This window comes from Capricornis sumatraensis, chromosome 9 (assembly GCF_032405125.1).
Source record: "Capricornis sumatraensis isolate serow.1 chromosome 9, serow.2, whole genome shotgun sequence".
In the NCBI taxonomy this organism is placed as follows: Eukaryota; Metazoa; Chordata; class Mammalia; order Artiodactyla; family Bovidae; genus Capricornis; species Capricornis sumatraensis.
Genome location: NC_091077.1, coordinates 80,528,374 through 80,552,722, shown reverse-complemented (window position 1 = coordinate 80,552,722; position 24,349 = coordinate 80,528,374). Strand labels below are relative to the sequence as shown.

Genomic DNA, 24,349 nt, shown 5'->3' with positions numbered 1-24,349 from the left:
TCTCATTCCAGGAATGATCAGGACTGAACTCATAAGCAGATTTACCAGGAAGCCAATGAAGCTTAAGCCAGAGGGCCTCTTGATGTGTCTGGGCCTCTTCCAGGGCTCTGAAGGTTTGTACTTGTAATTTGATACGCTTTTGCTTTAGGCAAATTGTGTGTTATACCCCACAAACCCTGGATCCATTCATAATGGGCCTAATGTAACTTGGCTGCCATTTGGAAGGCAAGCACTAAAATAAGCTGTGAAATCTTCATAATGCGAAGTCAACAAGAATTAGCTGTGTTACAACCATGTCAACTGGTCAGTCTTTTCTTCCTCTCCACCAGAGGGACTCCTGTTGGTCTACGAGGAAAGAGGGCATGGCGTGGCAGGAAAAGAAACCCATCATTGGAAAGGACAGGCTCTAGGTCCTAAAAAAAAAAACCAGAGGGAAAAATCTAGGCTTTTCCAGTGTGTGTAGAAATCAGGTAGGCTTGGACCCAATGGGCAGGACTGGCAATCCTGAGCAGATCCCAGGCCACCTGCCATAGATAAAAATTAGCTTTCTCTGCCTTTACAGCTAGGCATGTACATCTTGTTTGGCCTTTTTGTGAAGAAATTTTTTGTTCATCCTCTTGCTAAATTAAAATTCATTCTCATGTAGTAAAGTTACCTTCTAAGCAAATATTAATGAGAAAAGGCTCTCATGCAAATGTCTGGAGTGAATATTTGAAAGCATAACCACTAATTGATGGTTCTAACCCAGAGTTCCCAGACTGCTGTGTATTTTGATGAAGGTAGAGGTGGGGGACGCAGAGATAGATGGGAGAGGATTAAAGTGGGAGGGAACCTGAAGAGGAGCCTGAAATATGGAAGCCCACTCTGCAGACTGCATGGCTTGGCCAGGCAGCACCTTGTATCAGGCTATCAGCCACAACCACCAGCTGGGCTTATGTTGCAGTCAAACAAGCAGAGAGACCAGGAAAGACAGACGTGAGCATGAGGTCTCTGCAACCTTCTCTCCTGCTCACTTTGGCAGCCCTCCACGTTCTGGGGGCACATGTGGGTCAGTAATTCCTGATTCAGAGAGGGGATGAAAAGTCTGATATCGGATTCTAACCGTTATCTAGCACTCCTTCCCTTCGGACATTTGTCCTTCTGGGTCTAGAACTTCTTTGGACAGCACCAGGCTCTCCCTGACCAGCCAAGAAGTCCAGATCATCTTCTCAGTACTTCCTTTCTTTCTGCTCCATGTCCACCTGCTCTCTTGACCTGTGAACTTGGCCCTTCTGCCAAGTTCTCCCAGGCAGGTGGACTCTCCTGCGAGGCCAGCTCCATGGAGCAGTTGAGCCCCCAGGAAGTACTGATCCCTATTCCAAAACTGATCCCCTTTCTTAGTACCATGGGCCAGGGAGACTGACCCCTGTATCCCCAGCAGGGCCACAGACACTGCCAAATCCCTCTTTCCTTTCATTTATGTCTAAAACTGGATCACGTTCTTGAGGTGCTAGCCTACTGTGTGCCCCCTTTGCCTGGCAAAGTAATATAGCCACTCTTTCTCCTCCATAAAAAACAAATAAACAAAACAATTGGATCGTGAGGCTCTAGGCCATACTACAGGAGACAGCAGCAGCACTGTGATGAGAGGAGAACCAGGCTACCCTGCATCCAGGTCAGCCAGCAGTCTGCCCGCCTCGGCCGGCTCACCGAGGAGAGCTTTCTTGCTGCGGCTCTTCCAGCAGCAGGAGAGAAGCAGGAAGACAGGCGGCAGAACAGCAGCAGGGTTCAGACAGTGAGGGGGATGGCTCTTATGGCTACTTCACCTCTGGCTCATCATGGATGGATAAGCCCGAGTCCGAAAGCAATTCTCCACTAGAAGTCTGCTTCAGCCGCGGGTGAATAAAGGTACCTTCCCTGACCCAGCCTCCAGCTAATGGGGAGATGGGTTCATTCCAAATTGACTGAAAAGCTATCTTCCCTCACAAACCATATTTAAATTAAGAAACCTGTGAGGAAGCTCTGTCCTTCACCTTTTCCAAAGATGGCCTAGATCGTGAGAAGAAAAGACAGGGGAAGGTCTCAAGGAATCACAGTTGATAACTCACTCTGCCGAAAGGGCAAAGAAGACTCCTATTACTTCATCAAATAAATGTCCATTATTATAACATGCAGTCAACAGCAGAAGCTGACTGGATTGAGAAGACATCCATATTATTACTGTTACAGACTGTACTGTGCCATGCTGATGGGAATTGGGGGGAAGGTTTACGGAATATGTGGGGCAAAGAACATCCCCAGTTTGCCTGCCCACATCCAGTGAAGTGTGTGTGGTAAAATATCTAAGATGTAGAATGTCACCAATGTGCAAAGATTTTCCATTCAGATGGGATATATATATGTATATATATACATATATATATAATTACCATGGTAATTCGTGTTCATTATAGAATATCTCTCTGTTCTGACATCAGTTTAGAAAAGATTTCACCCAGACAGTACCTACCAGTTACAACTGTTTAATACAGGTTCACAGGCTTTGGTAATATCCTTTTTTGTCCATTGTTAATGAGCAATTGCTAATGAATAAAATATATCATCACTTCCGGAACTCATGGAGTTAGTTTACGTGAAGGAACTCACAGCAAGAGGATTGTTTAAACCACATACAGATTTATTTTAACATAATGTCCTTCTTGCATATGAGAAAAGAGGACAGAGATAATAAATATAATTTTTCATCTATTTAAAATACTGTGCTTTTTTATTCTAGGTACTTCTTTACCTTGAAAATTAACTGACAACAATTCAGCACCACAGAGCTACTGGAACTGAATTATGAGTCCAGTAAAGCAATAGATGCCTCTCTCCTCTCCCACCCCTCCACAAGCCTTCCCTCCCACCATGCATATGCTTTTAGCACTGTAATCAATTAAAAGGGAAACGTGTTCTCAACAGTTTGGCTTAAAAGGTTAAAGAACTCTGCTAATACAACGTAAGAGAAATAACACATCCTTTTCTGATATGGAAGTCTTGAAAGTGTTAAGCATAGGCTATCTGTATGAGACTTACCTGTAGGTGTTTATTTAAAAGACAGTCTTACACCAAGATACACTGACTTAGACTAGGAAGCTGGGAATCTGCAATTTTAAGAAGCTGCCCAGTGTATTATCGAGATGCTGGCAGGCAAGGACCACTGATTTACCATAAATTGCCAGAGGTCCGGGCAATTAATTGCCAAGCGCTCAACAGCTCACCCCTACTCACCGGGTGGACTCCCGTGTCCTGCTGCAGCCGTAGCAATTGCAAAAGCAGAGGCTGGCGAAACAGAGCAGTGGGAGCTGTCAGCCGTCTGTCCTGGTTATTTAAAAAGAATGGAAACGGCATGGTGAGGCAGATGCATAATATTACATAACGAAAATTCTCATTTTCATTCCTGCACTGAATGAAGGGTTGGGTCAAATACCCTGTGTTGTCCTTATTAACAGGCAAATAACCAGATTCTATATCAACAAGTTCATTCTAGTTATAGACCCAAGAGAAATGAAAACATACGTCTATACAAAAACTTTTACACAAACATTCTCAGCAGTATTATCCATAATAGCCAAAAAGTAAAAACAGCCAAATCTCCCCCAAATGACAAAATGATAAACCAAATAAAAAATTCCCATGTGAGGGAATATGATTTAGCCACAAAAGGCATGAGGTAGTAATACATACCACAACATGAATGTACCTTGAAAGCATCATACTAAGTGAAAGCTGGTCACAAAAAGTCATGTATTATATGATCCCATTTATATAAAATGTCCATAATAGGTAAATACATAGAGACAAAAGTAAATTAGTGGTTTCCAAGTGTGTGGGGGAATGAGAATGGGAATTGACCACTGATGTGTACAGGATTTCACTAGCAGGGGTGATGAAAATATCTGGATTGAGACAGTGGTCATGGTAGCTCAGCCTTGTGAATATATAAAACCACTGAAGTGCACACTTTAAAAGGGTGAATCTTATGATATGTGAATTTTATCTCAATATAAAAAATATTTTTTTAAATATCCTACATGTTATAGATAGAATTTTCTTCTCAAATCACCCTTAGAAAGGGGGATGGGCTCCCATATTGAAGGATCCACTGAGCACCTTTTTGTACCCCCTCTCACTTCTCAGATATTTACACACAGCACTTGATAATGTTGATGCCAACCTCACTGTGTTTCATTCAGGCTTTTAGTGAAGATAGTTCTGTGATTCTGCGGCTTTATTAGTTTGCTTCTAAAGTCATATAGTCATGCTTAAAATAAATAAAAAGGGAAGCAAAGAGCTGTTTAATGTGCCTAAGCACTAAAGCACAAAACAACTCTACCCTCTCCTTCAGCTACAGCCTGAAAACATTTGTGGAACAAGGTGGGCAAGGAGACAGATGAACAGGCAAAATTTCAGCTACACAGTGAGAAAATGTGGGCTGCTGTCACTACTGGGATCCTCCATATCATTCCTTCCATGCATTCCCTCCATGCATTCCTTCCTGCATCTCTGGGATTTGGTTGGATCAGGAAAGAAACAAAGGACTTAGTTAATCCACAAACAGGATGAGGATTTTCGAATAATGCCTATATAAATTTAAAGAATTTTAAATGAATATAAACATATGAAAACAAACCATAAAACAGAGCTCTAATGACAGTATCCAAGTGGATAGCACTTAAATAACTCTTGCCTTGGTAAAATTTTGCTTCCATACAGTTTGACCCCAAACTCTTCCAGGTTAATAATGAACTCAAGGCAGTCTGTCTGACATGGCAATGGTCACGGAAGTTGCCAAGGTCATCAAGTTGCCACTGATCAAGGCTCTAAGAACAGTAAAGAGATTTGGCCAATCCCACAGTAGTCTTATAACAAGGCAGAGAAGTCTAACTTGTCACATCGGTTTTCCAGAAGTACCCAAATGTCAGGGTGACCCATGACTGATCAGGAGCCCAAAATCAGTCCCACTCCCCGAGGGCTAATATCCATCAGGGCAATTCTGCTGACAATGGTCCACCCAGGCTAGCTTCTCTTGGAGGTGATGGCAATGACAGCTTCCACTGTTTCTGAGGCTACAAATGAAACGATGATTTGGAGCCATGCACTCTGTCTTCTGCTAAACTGCCTTACTTGAAGTAGGAGTATGAAAGTCAGAAAACATCTACATTTACTTAGGTTACTTGGGGTGAATTTGCTTTCACAAGTGGATAATTTTCCCTTCCAACTTGAAATAATTGTCTTGAGAAAAAAGGAGACATTTCAAAAACAACTGTTATTTGGAGTTATATTTATTTGAGCGATGGGGAGATAAAAGTTTTCTATCTTTTGCTCTGATGGTTTTCCCTTCAATTAGAAATGGTATATTTTAAAACAAATTATGGGATAATATTTTATAATTTACATAATAGAAAATATACCAGATTCTGCCACTAACAACAATGAAGACTGGAGTCCCAGGCAACTGGACATTACTTTAGCTGAAATATTGTTCTTAATAAGGTCACCCCACAGTTTTGTGACTCAGATGAACCTATTTAATACAGACTACACTGGGATTCATTGTAAGGTCATCAGAGTCTGGGAACACTTTGGCAAAACCAGCACTGACATTCAATCAACTGGCAATCAAGAACAGGCTTAGAGATTAACCTGAGTTTCAGGTTACTCCACACAAAATACCATGCAATGATGGTGGTCAAGTAAATACTGGTTATATTAGTGACATTTTCTCGAATCATTTATGTTCTACTACTTGCTCCCATGGTAACATTTGCTTCTAATTAATTTTCATAACTGAGACTGAAAAATATTTGGGAACTGAAATGGTAAGGTAAACAAAAGATTCAGGAGCTAGAATCATCTCTCACTTGCATATTTCTTAGTCCCTTTCTGAGTGCTCACCTCCAGGCTGGCGGTAGCGGAGGTGCCGAGGAGTTGAGGGCGACCTGCAAGGTGAGAGTTCTGCGGCATCAGCTGCAGGGCAGCTATCCACACCTGCCCGGTCCACTGGCGCAGACTCGAGGACTGCTGCTTTGGAACATCACACATTTTAACAACCAGGTTATGAATTCAAGAGCTTCTTGTTAGTATCATGCATGGAAACATAAAAGTTCCTTATGGATAATAAGTATTTCATACTAGTCTGTATTTTTAAAGGACTTTATCATGATATCGAAGAACTGACTCATCGGAAAAGATCCTGATGCTGGGAAAGATTGAAGATGGGAGGAGAAGGGGACGACAGAGGATGAGATAGTTGGATGGCATCACTGAAGTGATGGACATGAGTTTGAGTAGGATCCAGGAGTTGCTGATGGACACGGAAGCCTGGCGTGCTGCAGTCCATGAGGCTGCAAAGAGTCGGACACGACTGAGAGACTGAAACGAACTGACCATGATATCAAGCCACTCCTCCTGGCAGGATGCTAATGATACACAACATGTGGTTAGTGGCTACAGCACTGATCAACATTTTCCCATTCTTCCAGAAAGTTCTAACGCCCTAGAGCTACAGATAAGCAGCAGGCCAGTGGAAATTTTTGCAATGAAAATTGAGAGGTTTTAAGATAATTTGAGTCTCTTCACTGCAGGTAACATCCCATGAGTAAAAGAAACATCATTGCAGGGTCACATTCAAGCTATTAGCACATCCCTTGCACTAACTTGTTAACCAGGTAAAACTACAACTTCATGTGTGTTATTGTAAGGAAACGCACTAAAAGAATTTCATGAACTTCTAACAACTCTTTGATTTCTTTTTCCGAGGGCTTTGCATCAACTGATAGAAACTGCGTCACCTCCACTAATTTTCCATTATCTCTGTCAGCAGAATTTTTCTCAACTCCTTTTACCATTCCATTCAAGATTTCACTCGACAAACTCGACAAAATTCCTAATGACTTCACATAAAGCCATTTTTGCACTTGTATGTGATTCACTCCTTTAGAAATATGGCCCAAATTCAGCTCTTCTGAAACACAAAGGGGCCAGGGAAGGGAAATGGTTAGACTCTTTCCTTGAATGACATAATTACAGTCAAGCTGGCAATGATGCAGGATGGAGACAAAAAAAAAATCAGTGCTTAGCTGTTAGTTTTATTATTTTCTAAATAACTCCCTCAAAATTCAGTAATAGAAGGCATCTGCTCTGCAAGAGCAAGCAGAATATCAAACATGTGTCCTCGGTCTGATTCAACCATTCATTCCTCTGAGGCAAATGAGCAAATCATCTAGTCAGCAAGTACACCGAACCAAAAAACTTCCCAGTGCGAGAGCTGGACAGGGCTCGGAAAGTCCACTGAAAGAACAGAAAAGCACAGAGTAACACTGTAAGCAAACAGGCACCTCCAGAGAGGAAAAATCACGCTGGCACAGTGCGGGGAAAAGAAGCGTTTCCTTCTGGCAGGTTCACTTTCAATCAATCCCTGCAAACAGCTTTGCCTGCAGAACGAGTGGGCAGATGTGGGCTCAAAACAAATGCTAAAATTGGGAGCACTTTCAACCCACAGGCAGGCAATTTTCAAACTAAGAACAAAGAAACAGACACTGGTGATGTGGGTCGAGAGGCAATGCTTAGACTGTGTTGCACAGCCAGGGCCTGAGAGAATGCTGATGGACTAAGAGACCTAAACACCGTGAGCAGGCCCCCATGGTTCTCCTCTCTTCTCTGCTGTGGGTTATACTCTGCTGATATCCCACCACTGGGTGGAATCTGAATTTGTGTTGGGCTGAGATTTGTGCTTTTTAGAAGAATTCAAGATAGCAGAAGGTGGGGCCTTTCTGGAAGGAAAAAAGAAGACCACTAATGGATGCTGGGTGAGCCTGGAACACATTTGGGAATTAGTAGAGGCGAAACCAACTGCATTACTCGTCCCTTACAAGCTCAGAGCCTCACTCAAATGAGGGAAAGCTCCTGTTTCTCTTTTGTCCCTTCATGTCATTTGAAGTTCTCTTGCCAGGAAAGATGGCAAGGCTGGCATTATAACTGCAATGACAATAAAATCGGACAAAGGTTGCTAGCATTTTTCAAAGAGGGCCCCCTGCAACTGTCTAGCTGGACAGCAGTGAGAGGACCCATGGCCTCACTACAGACCCAACAGTGCAGCTGATCTTGTGCAACGAGGTTTGGAAAGTTGCATCCTGAGGTGAACAGCAGAAAATGTATAAACTCTGGGCACAGACTTCTTATTCAAGTTTGCCAACTGTTTAAAGTGTCAACATTATGCAAAGCACACACAAACATCTTTCAAATTAAAGAGAGATCATTGTCTCCATTTACTCTGCCAACTGGAATTTTCAAGATTAGACAGCAGCACTCTTGGCTTCTACAGACATTGTGCACATGCGCGTGCACATACACACACAAACTGATCTTGTCAGGCTGATGCTGAAGTAAAGTGTTTCATCTATGACTTTTCTGGAACTATTCATGATCGGTACTACCTATATACCAATGCAAAATAAAAGGAAAAACTAAATCTATAATTCCTTCATTTCACCCTTCAGAAAAATGCCCGAGAGTTCCCTAGACCTCAGTATTATTTCTAAGCTTTCTATTCACAGTGTTTCCTTTATGAGGATCCACAGAATAAATTATTCTCAAGTCTCAGGAGCAAGAAAAGATGTGCCTGCAGACCAGTCTATTCTTAGTTGTCTGTATGAATCATGTAATTGATTACACTCAAAACCAAAATCAGAATGATTCCAGGAACTGGAGAGAACCACACAGTATTTGTTTGTTCAACAATATTTCTTCATTGCTTGTTTCTTTATCTACTTGATTTTTAATCCAGCGTACCATGTGCCACTCTGAGTTACATCTTTAATACTTTGAAGAACAATATGGGAAGTAAATACATTAAAAGTCATCAGAAGACAGCTACCCAAAAGGGAAAAGAAATCAAGATGCAAAGAAGTGGCCAGAAACAAAGTATTTAAGGGGATGATGGGCCTTCCCAGGTGGCGCTAGTGGTAAAGAACCTGCCTGCCAATGCAGGAGATGTAAGAGACACAGGTTCGATCACTGAGTGGGGAAGATCCCCTGGAGGAGGGCACAGCAGCCCGCTCCAGTTTTCTTGCCTGGAGAACTCCATGGACAGAGGAGCCTGGTGGGCTGTAATACATGGAGTCACAAAGAGTCGGACACAATTGAAGTGACTTAGCACACATGCAAGGGAAGGGCTGTTGGGAGGCAATTATAGTAAAAATGAGAGATAAGGGGGGATGAGTCAGTGGGTAGTCGTGACTACGGCACGCTGGACACTGGGCAGAGGACTGGACATCTCTGGAGCTGAGGTAGCTTTTCATGGGCTAACAAGTGCCATGGCCATGCATGGACACAATCCTGAACAACCCCACCTCCTCAGCGAGATGAGCTTTGCATTTAACCTTGACTGGAGAACCACAAAATCCTATCTCTACCCCACAAGCCATGTGAATAAACTGACCCCTGAAACTCTAACTGCAATCATTTGTTGGGGGGAAATCCAGTGGAGATACAGAAGCATTAAGCCCTCAACTTTGGTTTTTCTCTAATGTGAGAAAGATCCTAATATTTCTGCCTCGCCTTTACCCATGGGCCCTCGCCATCTGCTGGGCCCTGGTTAGAAATAAACTGAGCTGCCACATAACGAGGTCTCCAGGCGCCACTAGCTGTGCCCACAACATCCCCACCTCTGGCAGTCTGTTAGCAGCTTGCCCTGGGAGCTTGATTTGGTCCTTTCTCATTTATCTTGGCTCCCCAGTTCTAAACTTTTTCCACCTCAATACTCTTGGGGAAAAGCCACTGATTCCTGCCAGTGATCACACCTCTATGTGAGACAGTAGGCCAAACAGATGTTATGATGTGGCATTGGACCATCACATGCACTCTGGGCTTCGGCCTGGAAGACCAGAACTAGGGAACTTGGTGACCACTGTGGGACAATTCATGTGTAAGTAAAAGTCTAAGAATTAATTATTATGGGTAAGGGACAACTTGACTGAGGCCTTTAGAACTATAACACGTACTTAGTATATAATGCAGAAAGGAACAGATTTTTCTTTCATTCCTCTCTTAAAGAAAAAAGTTACTATCTATACTATCAGTCCCTAGCCAAGTTAAAATGCAATCTCCAGAAAATTGCAAAAAAGGAGAAAGATTCTTACCACGCTCCCATTAGAAGGCCACTATCAAAAGAACAGAAAATACTAAGTGTTGGCAAGGATACAGAGAAACCGGAACCCCATACTCTGTTGATGGGAATGGTAAATGGTGTCGGCACTATCAAAAACAAAAATTTCCTCAAAAAATTAGAAACAGAATTACCATATGATCTAGCAATCTCACTTCTGAGTATATATGCAAAAGAACTGAAAGCAGGGTCTTGAAGAGAATCTGCATACATATGTATATTGCAGTATTACTCACAAGAGCCAAGAGAGGGAAACAACCCAAAAGTCCATCAAGAGAAGAATGCATAAAGAAAATATGGAATACACATACAAAGGAACACTATTCAGCTTTGAAAAAGGAGAAAACCCTGGCACGTGTTACAACAAAGATGAACCCTGGGACATTACACTACATGAAAAAGCCAGTCACAAAAAGGCAAATACTGTGTGGCTTTACTTATATACAATACAAAAAGTAATCAAACTCATAGAAACAAAAACAAGACAGTGGCTGCCAAGGGCTGGGGGGAGGGAGAAATGGGGAGTTGTTCAGTGGGTATATAGTTTCAGTTTTGCAAGATGAAAAAGTTTTGTGTATTGTACAATAAGGTGAATATATTGAGGCTTAACACTACTGATCTGTACACTTAATGGCTAAGATGGCCAAAAAGAAGAAGGAGGAGAGAAAGGAGACTTTTTAGGAGAGTTTTAAATAGTTGCTAGATACTAGAAAGCAGGAAGATTAGTAACAGGGTCTACTCTGCAGAGCTTCACATGGTGTCCAAACTGGACAAAAGTTGTCACTTCACAAGCTGTGACCACTGCTGCTCTCAGAAATGGCTTTCAGCAGTGGGGGTTACCACCAGCCCTTTGCTCATAGGTGCTCTTTGGCCATGAGTTTGCCTGTTTCTTCCGTGCAGCCCACTTGTCCATTCTTCTTGGCTGATGTCAATGACACCTGCAGGTTCTGCTCAACCAAACATGATCTCCCCTGCTTTTCACTTTCCTGAGCACTCCATCTAAACATCTTGAACCACCTGTTGTTTGTTTACCTTCTCCAGAGAACTACATATAAGGGGCCAGGGCACCATCTTATTTACCACTGTGGATCCTGTAGCACAGCAACGTGCAGAGAAGAAGGTCACAGTGACTCCTGAACAACCTTACCCTGTTCTGATCCCAGCCTCAGGGGCATTCCAAACAAAGTCTTGGAGCCACCAATGTCTGACGCTGAAATGCTATTCCTAAAGCTCCCCTAACTCAAAATGACATAAGAATCCAGATTCCTCCTCTCTCATTTAATACAACCCAATAACGGAGGAGAAAGAACTTTCTATATTCTAGGAAGTTCCAGTACTTCCCAGGCTGCTCTGACCCAGAGAGGAGATTTGAACTAAGCCTCCCAAAGTCACTCCCTCCACAGAGACTCCCAAGCACTGGTCTGGATCAAACCCCGGATGCACTTGTCAGCCTGTGCACTGCCTCACTATTCCCAAGAAAAATCCATCATGATTCTGCGTCAGCTTGTTGTTCTAATGACTTTTTAATTATCTTTCCCCTTTCATCCTCCTTAGTTGCTAATATGTCAACTTAAAGAATTCCTTGTTTAAAAGGGTGCTACTTTTGATCTTGACAACCATTCCAGTTAAAATTCCACCAAGCACTTCACTCAGAAAGCTGATTTAAATGATCTGAGCTTGAAACTGCATAGAAGCTTCAAGCAGGTAGAAAGCAGGAGTCTATGCTTCCATCTCAGTAATCCTCCTTAAAATTTGGACAATTTGCCTGACTTATTGCCCAATTTTTTATTATGTTATCAGCAAACAAATCAGTCACTGTGTAGTTTACAAAGAAGCTGTTTGCTAATTTGGCTGTTAAATTCTGTTTATCACAGAAACACTGGGTTGTAAAAGAACAAGGCTAGGCTCATTTCCTCCAACCCTTACGCTGCCCCAAGCTGAGAAGGGTATGGAGATGTGTCACGGCAACCCCTAATTAGTCCCCTGAGTGTTTTGCTTGATTTATTCATTTAACAAAAATTTACAATCTGTGAGGCACTGGCCAACGCCCTGACAGTACAGACGTGAACAAGACAGACAAGATTGCTGATCTCATGAGCTTCTGCAGGAAAAGACTGCCCAGGCAGAGAAAGACTGCCCAGGCAGGGGCATAAACAAGTGCAAAGGTCCCGAGGCAGTAATGACCCAGGAGTTTTTGAGACACAAAAAGGAAATCAATGTGACTGTAGCCAAGAAGATGAAGAAGCATGGCAGGAGCAGGGATTAGAGAGACAGCATCCAAATCTCATAGGATCTGAAGGCCTTGGGAAGAAGATTGTACTTTATTCTAAGTATGATGGGAAGTCTTTAGGGAATATAATCAGGAAACCAGATGATCTAATTCACATTTCTAAAAACCGCTTTGGTTGTGTCATGGACAATGAACACTGTCTCAGACTTTATTTTTTCCCTATATCTCTGTCGTAATATGGAGTGTTGCCTTGGAAACTAAACTCAAGAAGTCATCTTAATGCTTCCAGGCTAGGTTGTCATCCTAAGCAAGGAAAGGCCGGAAGCAGTACAGGTGCTTAAGATGGACACTGGAGGAGGAGAAGGCTCTGGAGCTCAAGGTCATGGATGAGGGTGCCTGCAACTTGCCTCTGTGCCAAACATTGGGCTATGCTCTTTAGCCAACCAGCCTTAATCAAATTCCACTAAGAATCTTCTGGTGATAATCATCTAGAAGACACCATCCTTCCATAGACAACTGACTACAATTGGCCTTTTACTACAGAAGGCGGCTAACCCTGCCCTCCTTCCACAAGAGCTGGAGACTTTCAGGACTTTCTAACTAGCCATTGCACTCACTCTACTTTCTATGCAGAAGTAGGAAAGTTGTAAAGAAAGGGAACTAGGGTTCCAGAAGGAATGGTGGGGTCTGCAAACACAGGGTGTGGTAGCAGGATAATACCTCTCTGAATACTTCGTTTTAGCTTGTTACACAGATCCACGCGGGGGTTATCAACAGACTCCTCTACAGATCCTGGGCTTTGTTCTGGAGAAGAAAGGCCTCTGCTCAGATCCAACGGCACTTTACCAGTGTGAGGCGGTGGGGACGCAGCTGGGCTGTGGGTGGTGGTGGGGCTGCTGGACGCCGAGGAGGTGGTCAGATCCAGCGCGCCTATCCTTGAGTTCAAGGGAGAAGTCAAGGACAGCTTTCTGGCCCTCACTGGGGAGGATGTCCTGGACACTGCCAGTGGAGGTGGGGAAGAGAATTTGCGACACAGGCGTGGGGATTTGCCCTCCACCAAGTGTTCACCTCTGTTGTTCTGGCTGGTAGCAAAAAACAGTTCCAATGACCTAAAAGTAAGAGCAAAAGCTATTAAGAGATTGTGGCCAACTGAAAAATTAGTCTCCCGATGTCGTTCAAGACATGCTCCCTACATTAAAAGGCCATGCTATCATAGAACTTCTGTAGCTGGATTCCTTTATTTAAATGTTGGGTGTATGGCATACACTTGCCAAAAGAACACACTTTTTAGGCTTTGTCTAACCCCTTGCTACTAAACTGTGTCCAAAGACAAGGAACACTGGCATTGGGCTCCACTCCAGATTTACTGAATCAGAGCCTGCAATTTAACAAGGCCCGCAGGTGATGCTTCTGCATATTAAAATGTGAAAAGCACAGTTGCTTTAAAAAAAAAGAAAAAAGAAAAGTAGAAAGAAAAGCTCCAAACAATAGCCGTATCTTGGCAAAGGCCACTTGGAAACTTAAACTGCTTCCCTTGGGAACTGTGACCTCCCCTCATCCTCTTCTATTCAGGGTTGGGGGGTCTGGTAAGCTCAAAGGCCAGCCAGGACCCTGCAGAGTGGGCTGTCCATCAGCACAGAGACCCAGGGAACAGGTGGGGCGTACTTTCATCTCAGGCTAATCCCAGGCCTACCTGACGGGGATGGAGGTGAAAGGCCTCTTATATATGTCAGAAAGCTTCCCCAGCACCACAGCTGCTGTCGTGAAAATCCGATAGGTGTGCAGAAAGGTGTTGAGGAAATCGATGCTAAGAAACCGCAGGTCGGTCAGTCTCTCCAAGAGACGCTCCACGCTGGCGTACCGGATCTGCGGGACTTTGCAGGAGTTGAGGGTTTTACTGAAGCAAATGTCAGTGTCGTCCTTGTGAAGCCGGGCGTCAGACCTATGCACAAGGCAGGAACGTGAGGACAAAACCAGAGCACAGCTGCCCCTCAGCCCCTGAGTATTTCAGGGTCTGTAAATACACACTCATGTCCAGGCTTCCCCTGGCATTTGATAAAAGATGTGCTAGGACATATACAAAGCAGGGCCACAAAAACATCAACCATGCCATTATAATTTAGGAAGGTCAGAATTAATTGTGCAGACAGGAATCATTCATTCCACTTTGTGGATTCCTTCTCCAGGGGAGGAGAAACAATTTTCCCTTTACACTCCTGAGATCTTAATTGAGTCTCTGTGATAAAAGATAAACAAGAGAAAAATAAAGAAGCTTATTAACATGTATACCTCATGTATCCCTGGGAGATAACCAGGAGAAAATGAGAAACTCAAAAAGGTAGCTTAGAACTCAGACTTAAATGCCATCTTAATAGGGAAAGGGAGGTGAGGGGTATGTATAGGCCTCTCAGGGAAGAGTAATGTTTTTAGGAAAGATGAATAGACCCTTAGAATAGATGGAAGGTTTGTGACAGTTAGCCTGGGTGTGATGTTGACATCTCGTCTCTCCTGTGACAGCTGTCCATTTTCCATGGTTGGTAAAACTCCTGGGGAGACTTATGACAATTGAGTTCCTTTTTGAGAATCTGTCTTTAGGCAGATAAGAGTTCAGAAAATTCCTCTCTCCATTTGCTGTTTTTCAAGTGTCTGTAGCTCAGTGTAATGAATATGCCAAAGTGGCCTATGTTAGGGTAGCATACTCCACTTTCACTTCTTTCTCTGGTTCAATCCTATTTCATTAGGTAATTAAAGCCAAAGTCCTATTTAGGAGGAGCAGGGCTTATACTCTCAAATCAGAATGTCAGAAGTGTGATTAAAAAGTAAGGGTGACATTCTCCCCACAGAAAAGTGGGGAAGAGGGCAAGACCCAGACAGCACTGCTATTATCTGTGGTTATTTCTTTTTCTCACTTGTAATTTTGTACATCTGTGCTTCCCCCCCCCCAGTTTTTTTCTTGACTAAACTAATAGATATTATATTATTAGGTATTTTTTCCTCTGGAAACAGCTCTTTGGTCAGCTCTACTGTTTTTCTATATTTTAAGGTATTAATTTCCATTCTTAGTTATTCTCTTCCTACATTTTCCTACAGTTGATATTTGTCACTCTTTTTCTAGCTCCTTAATCCATTTTATTCTTTCTGGCCAATTAATACATTGAAGGCCGTCCATTATTCTGCATACACTTTAAACCATCAATTGTATAAAATGTTGTGTTTTCTTTACATTTTCAATACTCTACAGTGTTAAAAAATGTCTTCCTAAAAAAATAATGGATGTAATATAGTCAGTGAACTCTTCTAAAAAGAGTCCCCTTGCACAGTCCCCGCCTGCATCTGCAATGCTGGGTTTCTCTCATTCTGTAAAACCACCATCTGGCTGCTCCTCAACCTGTCACCTGAAGGCCTTCTCCTGGAAGCCTGCAGCAGCCTTTCCAGGTGGACAGCAAACTCGGGGGAAGGTTCACCCAGCAGCCCTCGGGATCCCTGGGTGTGCTCAGAGCTCTCAGCCTGTGGTGCACCTTTGTTAGAAAGGTCAAGATGACAGCACCGGGGCTAAGTTCATAAGACGAAAAGCGTGGAAGCTGAGGCTGAATCCAAGTGAGGCTCAAAGGAACGCACACCTTTGCGAGGACCGCCCGTAGCCTTCACATTCCCATCTGAGACTCCGTGCCTACCTTCACGGCAGCATCTCAGAAACAGTCGATCAATGTAGTGCTGGATTTCATCACTTGATTAAAGGGTATACTAAGGGCCAGTGAGGTTCAGTGAGACAGTTGCTTGCTAAGAATCAGCTGGCTTGTTGTGAGTGTCCCTAATTAGCTCTTGCAGTACTTGGGAGGGATTTTAAATTATATATTTATTTTCTTTGGGATAAAAAGAAATCAATAGCTTCTTTAGCTTGCTCTTGGAAACATTCTACCCTAAAGTAAGCTCAGTGCAGGGGGGAAGACTTCATTTGAGGGCCTGAAAGAGCATTTTAAATGAGTAGCTTACTTCTGATGAGGAACTAAGGGCAGCCTGTTCATTCTAGTCACATCACTGATCTCGAAAGTCCAGAAGAGCATCGAGTGAGGTTCGTGAAAATAGAATGGCTCTTTCTCATCCTTCATATGTGACCATCCACCAACTTTACTTTTCTGGTTCTTAATCTTCCTCCCTTGTTAAAAGACCTCAGAAACTTCTTTAATTCAATCAGTCTAGAGGATGGATAATCAAGGCGATCACTTTTTCTCCCACCATTTTCCCATCGAAAATCTCCATTTTCTTAGAAATGGCATTTCTAAATAATGCCATTAAGCTAGGAAAAAAATTTTTTTAACCTCTAAGTTGAAGTCAACTATTATGAAAAGAAAGCAAGCCTCAGCCTAAATACATAAAGTATAAAACATCACTTAAAGGAATATAATCACCTAATAAATACCACAATTTTGCATTCTAATGGTAGTTTTGCACTTGGCATTTTTTGACTATAATTACTTTAATCAAATACTAGGAGGAAAAAATATATTGTAGCCAACATGAAATTAAAACTAATTATACCACTGCCTCTCAAAATTATGATTACAGTTTCATTTTAACTAAAGAAAAAAATAAATATTATGAAATTATTTAATTTTCTTTTATTACACGGAAAGAGATTTTACTTTATTTCCTAAGGGGCCCTCAAGAAGATATAATGCGTTACTTAAACCTCCTATGATAATAACAACTCCTTTTTGGTAAACATTTTTAAAAAACAATCTTGAAACATCAAACCCACTTATTGTAATTAGTAAGTTTTAAAAGTGAGTCCCTGAAAAGTAATGCCATCAAGATAGGATATATTTTTTTTCTTTTAACTCTGCAAAATACCTTTTTTTTTTAATTGCATGTAGCCAGAGAAATGTGCAGGGAGGCAAGAATATAGAATTTAGGGAAGAAGAGGACCACGGAGGAGACTATCAGAAGGAACAGAGATTGCAAAATCAGCTTTTTCTCTGATTGAAGAGAACCAGGCTCAATGAGCCAGGGGAAAAATGGAAGGAAGAAAGATAAAAAATATATGAAATTCTGCCTTGGGAATACACCTTGCAGAGAACAGATGGGCATCCAAATATGTGTGACTTCCATAGGAAGTCCTTATAGCCTCAGATACAGGTTTCTGTTCTCTATCGAGTGGTTCTAACTCATAACAGTGACCTCTCTGTCCCTGCAAATGCAGGGAAGTCTTGGTCTATACAAGAGGCAGTTACAAATGAAACTGGAAATGGGCATTAGTCAAACTCCCAGCACACAGGACAGAAGATGCATTGAGGTGCCAGTCATAACTGAGATGGGCAGAAAACTAAAGTTTTTATGTGCATTAATTTTTAAAGTGAACAAAGTGTATGTAGAGTAGGTGTGCAGCTGCCCTAAGGTTCAGAAGCTTATAAGTTGGTTTATAAGTTGTCCCCATCTGAGGAGGGGAAACCCCCGGGGAGGCAGGCACCAGGGGCATGTGGCCCAGCCAGGCATGCAGAGGTCCCCCCTCCCATGTCATTCCTCTGCCCACCCCACCCCCCAGCCCCAATATTCTCATTCTAAAGCAGACTGGAATTTCAAGGCTGTCTAACCTTCAAGAAAGTACTTTAAGAATTGAATGAAAATAATATACATTATTTTGTGAAATATTAAAATAAGTCCCATCACTTCACGGCAAATAGATGGGGAAACAATGGAAACAGTAAGAGACTTTATTTTTCTGGGCTCCAAAATCACTGCATATGGTGACTGCAGGCATAAAATTAAAACACGCTTGCTCCTTGGTAAAAAAAAGCTATGACCAACCCAGACAGCATATTAAAAAGCAGAGACATTACTTTGCCGCCAAAGGTCCATATGGTCAAAGCTATGGTTTTTCCAGGAGTCATGTATGGATGTGAGGGTTGGACCATAAAGAAAGCTGAGCGCCAAAAAACTGATGCTTTTGAACTGTGGTATTGGAGAAGACTCTTGAGAGTCCCTTGGACTGCAAGGAGATCAAACTGGTCAATCCTAAAGAAAATCAATCCTGAATATTCATTGGAAGGACTGGTGCTGAAGCCGAAACTACAATACTTTGGCCACCTCGTGCAAAGAATGGACTCTTTGGAAAAGATCCTGATTTGGGGAAAGATTGAAGGTAGGAGGAGAAGGGGGCAACAGAGGATGAGATGGTTGGATGGAATCACTGACTTGATGGACATGAGTCTGAGCAAGCTCTGGGAGCTGGTGATGGACAGGGAGGCCTGGCGTGCTGCAGTCCATGGGGCCCCAAAGAGTCAGACACGACTGAACGACTGAACTGAAATGAACTGAACTCTGGTAGAATACTAATAAGAAAACTAGCCTGGTGATGTGAACTTAAAAATTAAGTCATAATTTGAAACTTTTGACTTAATATTCCATACTTGGTTTTAATTTTATTATCATACATTTTTAACTGATCTTTTCTTTTTACCTACTTTAAAAAAAAATACACATTTATTTATTTATTGTTGGCTTCATTGCGTCTTGGTTGCAGCACATAAAATCTTCATTGCAGCACACAGGTGCTTTCTAGTTGTGGTGTGTGGAATTAGCTGCCCCATCGCATGTGGTATCTTAGATCCCTGGCCAGGGATCGAACCTAAGTCCCCTGAATTGGAAAGTGGCTTCTAAGTCCCCTGATCTGTTTTTTTTAAAACTATACTTAAAAACCCAGGAAACGTAAGGCTAAAGGAATCTCTGCATGAGAGTCTTAAAATGACCCCTGTTGTTGTTCAGTCACTCAGTCGTGTCCGACTGTTTGTGACACCATGGACTAAAACAAGCCAGGCCTCCCTGTCCTTCATCATCTCCTGGAGCTTGCTCAAACTCATGTCCATTGAGTCAGTGATGCCATCTTACCATCTCATCCTGTTGCCCCCTTCTCCTCCTACTCTCAGTCTTCCCCAGCATCAGGGTATTTTCTAATGAGTCAACTCTTCACATCGGGTAGCCAAAGTATTGGAGCTCCAGCATCAGTCTTTCTAATGAATACTCAATGTTGATTTCCTTTAGGAATTTCCTTGCAGTCCCAGAGACTCTCAAGAGTCTTCTCCAACACCACAGTTCAAAAGCATCAATTCTTCAGCTCTCAGCTTTCTTTATGGTCCAACTCTCACATCCATAAATGACTACTGGAAAAACCATAGCTTTGACTATACAGATCTTTGTCAGAAAAGTAATGTCTCTGCATTTTAATATACTGTCTAGGTTTGTCATAGCTTTTCTTCCATAAAAAGAAAGGAAAAAATGACCCTGTTCAAAATATTTTAAAACTTGACTAGCAATTTAAAATAGTATCATCCTTTTACATATTTTCTGCAGTAATTGTGGCACTAGTATAATGTACTCTGCCTTCATCTGATACAATAATTAACAAGTTTTAAAGTTTGTACCATGGGATGATGCTAATTACAATAAATACCTATCATTGTACCTACAATGAAGGTACCTATCAATTGTACCTATCATTGTACCTATCAATACCTGCAACAAAGAGAAAAGTTGATGCTGCTTTTTGTCTTAGCTCAGACCTAGAAAATAATCCACATAAAAGGCATGGAAGACAAACATTTTCTTAGCTTCATGTAACTTTTTGGAAAGATATAACAGGACTACTTTTAAAAATACATTTTATTCTTAGAATTTGGACTGCAAATAACCAAGAAAATGAGAGTAGGGAACAATTTGGTCAGCTTGAAAATCCTTCCAAAACAATTTTTGAATTTGGAAACAAGAAAGTATATAGAGACAAAAGTACTAATGTAGAGAGTTATGGCACATAGTTATTGATATAACTTCTCACTTCCAATAAAACTACAATTTCCTTAGTGATAACACTAAATTATCAGATTTGCTTTCTTAACAAAACACATATACAGCAGGATGGAAGTCCCCAGCAATAGCCTCTAGGGCAAATCCATACACAGGCTGTGGGTAGATGGTACCATAGAAAAGCCAGTTAATTTATGTTGAGTGTCTTCAAAATCTCAATGCGTCCCTACAACCAAATCTAACTAATATGATTCATACTCACTGAGAAGACTGCAAAAGAATATGCCAAACTTTTGTCCATCCTCTGATACATCTGCTATCACAACTTTATATACTGAACTTAAAAATTCTGATAGGCTTTTTGTACTGAGGAAGGCATTCTGAATAGTATGAAAAGCTATATTTCTATGCTGTGAGTCAAGAAACTATGAATCTGAAAAACCATTACAATAGTCTTATTATTTATAATGGCATATTATGAATTATCACATTACTGCTGAATGTATTCACAGTATGAAGCTGAATCCCAGTGAAGTAATATTTTATTCAGGGTTTTACATTCTCCACCAATTTGATCCTGATTAAAATGTCAGAGAAAGGATTATCACACTTACTTAATCATATGTGGCACAGTAACTTTGGAATTTTCTTCAAACACTATAGTCATTAAACCATTACACCGTATGTTGTCCACACACTGTGAAATTAAAAAATAGACAGTTACAACCCACATGAAAACCTAGGCAGAGTACGTATTCCTAGAATTATTTACAGTCATTAAAACAATTCAGTTTCTCATCTGGGCACATAAGCACGCAAGCATGGGTATGCACACATGTGTACACACACACACACATACACGCACACACACAGATACATGCACACACACAGAGGGAAACATTACACATTGAAGAACAGATTCAATACCCAAATACCAAAACTGTGCACCTAGCAAATGCCCAAGGATAGATATAAGGCCCACATTTTCCTGGAATGTGTTCCCCAAGGATTCTGAGCACAATGTCACATTGGCACAATCCTCTGGCAGTCACAACTCTACTTGAGGGGTTTATACACCTAGTGACCGCCTCTGCAATATTCCTTCTCTACCACTGGGCGTGGTATGGGGCAGGCAGAGAAGAAATGGTGGCTTCCTTGGATGGGATTCATCTTCTCTCTCACTAGTAAGCTCTGTGCGTGCTTTTTTGCATGTTTTTGGCAATAAATCCCCGCATTTTACTACTTTCTCAAGAAGCTTCTATTGGCAATGTGTTGGTTTGGTGAGGATGAACTGTATGAAAGCCCTGTTCATCTGCTCTCTTTTCTTTCTAAGAAGAAAACTCAGAACTTTGCTAATTTTCTCTGCCTTCTTTATTTACATCTATGCCTTATCAATTCAAAATTTCCCTTTGCAATTACTTTGGGTTAGAGAAGTATTTTGAATTATACATATTCCCTTTAAACAAAACAGAAAATGAAAAAAATTCTAAACAGTTTTTAAAATCAGAAATTACTTTTAGTTACTAGGATACCATGTACTACTTAATGATTATAATTAAATGGTGTAGGAAATTGATTGCCAAGTGATTTCATACGGCTCCTGAACTCAGGGTTTATCGTAAACCCCAATGTCTAATGAAAGAATGAATATGCATATAAAAAACTTTGGATTACCAGCATCCCCTGACTGTTGATTCCTCTACTTAGCATATCAGCCATTTTCATACTTAATGTTCCTTAAAACTTTGTTTCCTCAAGTCTTATGCCATTATTTCAGTGACGAGGTATAGTGGATCTCAACTTCTGGGAATAAAGCAGAATATTTTAAAGTTCCTCTTCATTTCTTCAAACATCTGAAATTTTGAATTATCTTCTTATATGAATTGTGGTTCAGTTCAGTTCAGTTCAGTCGCTCAGTCGTGTCTGACTCTTTGTGACCCCATGAATCACAGCACGCCAGACCTCCCTGTCCATCACCAACTCCCGGAGTTCACTCAAACACATGTCCATCGAGTCAGTGATGCTATCCAGCCATCTCATCCTCTGTCTACTCCTGCCTCCAATCCCTCCCAGCATCAGGGTCCTTTCTAATGAGTCAACTCTGCACATGAGGTGGCCCTAACTACAAATTAGATGATATGTGCTTATATGTGAGTTTATACTATACCTTACTCCCCTAGGTGGATTACAAAAATACATATAGTAAGATAAAGTCAAGGTAAGTAAGAAAATCAGAGAGGATTTGGATAAAGGGTGAAAAATAATAAGATGAAGCCTGGAACCAATTGACCACATATACTTTATGTTGAGAAGTTCCAAACACTTGCTCTACGTGGTCCTCAAAATTAGCTGAGCCATGGGGCAGCCAACTCAAAGGAAGCCATATCATCAACTACAAAATTCATGGCTTAACAGAGCCTCAATTCATCCTATTCTCTGTCCAAAGGAAAATTATCTCATGGGTCTTATAAAGAAAACATTGAATAATGTCGTGAACATTACTGTCCTCAACAAGCTTGTTTTAAAGTAATTACACTTTTGTTTTTTATCAAATCATGTCTTATAAACTTCCTCAACATTGGTTGAAGAGTATAATTTCAAACTAAACACTCTATGGTGAGTCCCAAAGGATGGGTCCTGCCTTTGCTTATCTGATTTCAAGCACTAATTTCATACTCTGCAGAAAAGGGTATGTATGAGCTGCTCTCCTTTCAGTTCAGTTTAGTTCAGTCACTCAGTCATGTTCGACTCTTTGTGACCCCATGAACGCATCATGCCAGGCCTCCCTGTCCATCACCAACTCCCAGAGTTCACTCAGACTCACGTCCATTGAGTTGGTGATGCCATTCAACCATCTCATCCTCTGTCGTCCCCTTCTCCTCTTGCCCCCAATCCCTCCCAGCATCAGAGTCTTTTCCAATGAGTCAACTCTTCGCATGAGGTGGCCAAACTACTGGAGTTTCAGCTTTAGCATCATTCCTTCCAAAGAACACCCAGGGCTGATCTCCTTCAGAATGGACTGGTTGGATCTCCTTGCAGTCCAAAGGGGTCTCAAGAGTCTTCTCCAACACCACAGTTCAAAAGCATCAATTCTTCGGCACTCAGCCTTCTTCACAGTCCAACTCTCACATCTACACATGACCACGGGAAAAAGTATAGCCTTGACTAGATGGACCTTTGTTGGCAAAGTAATGTCTCTGCTTTTCAATATGCTATCTAAGTTGGTCATAACTTTTCTTCCAATGAGTAAATGTCTTTTAATTTCATGGCTACAGTCACCATCTGCAGTGATTTTGGAGCCCAAAAATTAAAGTCTCTTCTTTAGGCATAAATAAATGCTGCTTCTCCCATCAGTTTTGAGTAGCAGGAAGTTAGACATGGTATTCTTCCCAAAGTTCTGAAACTGCACTGTCCTAAATTAGTACCCAGTTGTATGGAGTCAGTGCTTCCACCAGTGAGCCAAGCTACCAGTAGGAGGGGTATCCTCTTGGGCCTCAAAATGGCCACACGACCTCAAAGGGAGAGCTCTCAGTCAGGGCCAGGTGAAAAGAGATGCTTATGACTCCATTCATTTCTAAGTATGTGAGGAGATGAGTCTGGCTGGTGTGAGCATCTATAACAGAGGAGACAGTAAGAAAGAGGAAGTCAGCTGGAGTCAGCCGTCTCGAATCTGGATTATATCCGGCAGGCAGATGGGAAGTCACTACAAGTTTCTAAGTGGTCTTCAAGTTAAAAGATCTACAGCTGGGGGAATTCACTGAATGGCAAGATCATCAGGATGATATTCTGAGTCACAAATGAAATGATTCATGCCTCCGCTGAGGCAGACCATAGGAATGAAGAGGAACAGATGGAGATAAATATTTTGAAGAAAGCAATAATAGAAATTGATGAGTTACTGAATAAAACCAAGAGGAAAAAAAGCAGGGTAAAACTCACAGATGACTATCACTATTAGGCCATTTTAAATTGGAAAATGCAAATATATTTAAAAGCAATAAACATGGCCAACTGTCTTTTGAGTGACACAAAACTTAACCAAAACTAGTCTACCTTTTTGGATTCTCACGAGCACCAAGAAGATGCATGGATTATATGGCATTAGAGAAAGCAATAGCACCCCACTCCAGTACTTT

At 41.6% G+C, this 24,349-nt stretch overlaps 1 protein-coding gene across 1 annotated transcript in view; it reads right to left on the bottom strand.

The window, feature by feature from the left end:
* The window catches only part of RASGRF2 (Ras protein specific guanine nucleotide releasing factor 2), a 249,152-nt gene that overhangs the window by 93,753 nt on the left and 131,050 nt on the right, over positions 1-24,349 (bottom strand). Inside the window, exons 13-17 of the mRNA XM_068980666.1 lie at positions 20,828-20,910; positions 14,110-14,358; positions 13,137-13,525; positions 5,917-6,042; positions 3,250-3,339 (exon numbers count right to left, since the gene is read on the bottom strand). Of these exons, the coding sequence (XP_068836767.1) occupies positions 3,250-3,339; positions 5,917-6,042; positions 13,137-13,525; positions 14,110-14,358; positions 20,828-20,910 (937 nt within the window). The remainder of the gene's footprint in view (positions 1-3,249; positions 3,340-5,916; positions 6,043-13,136; positions 13,526-14,109; positions 14,359-20,827; positions 20,911-24,349) is intronic.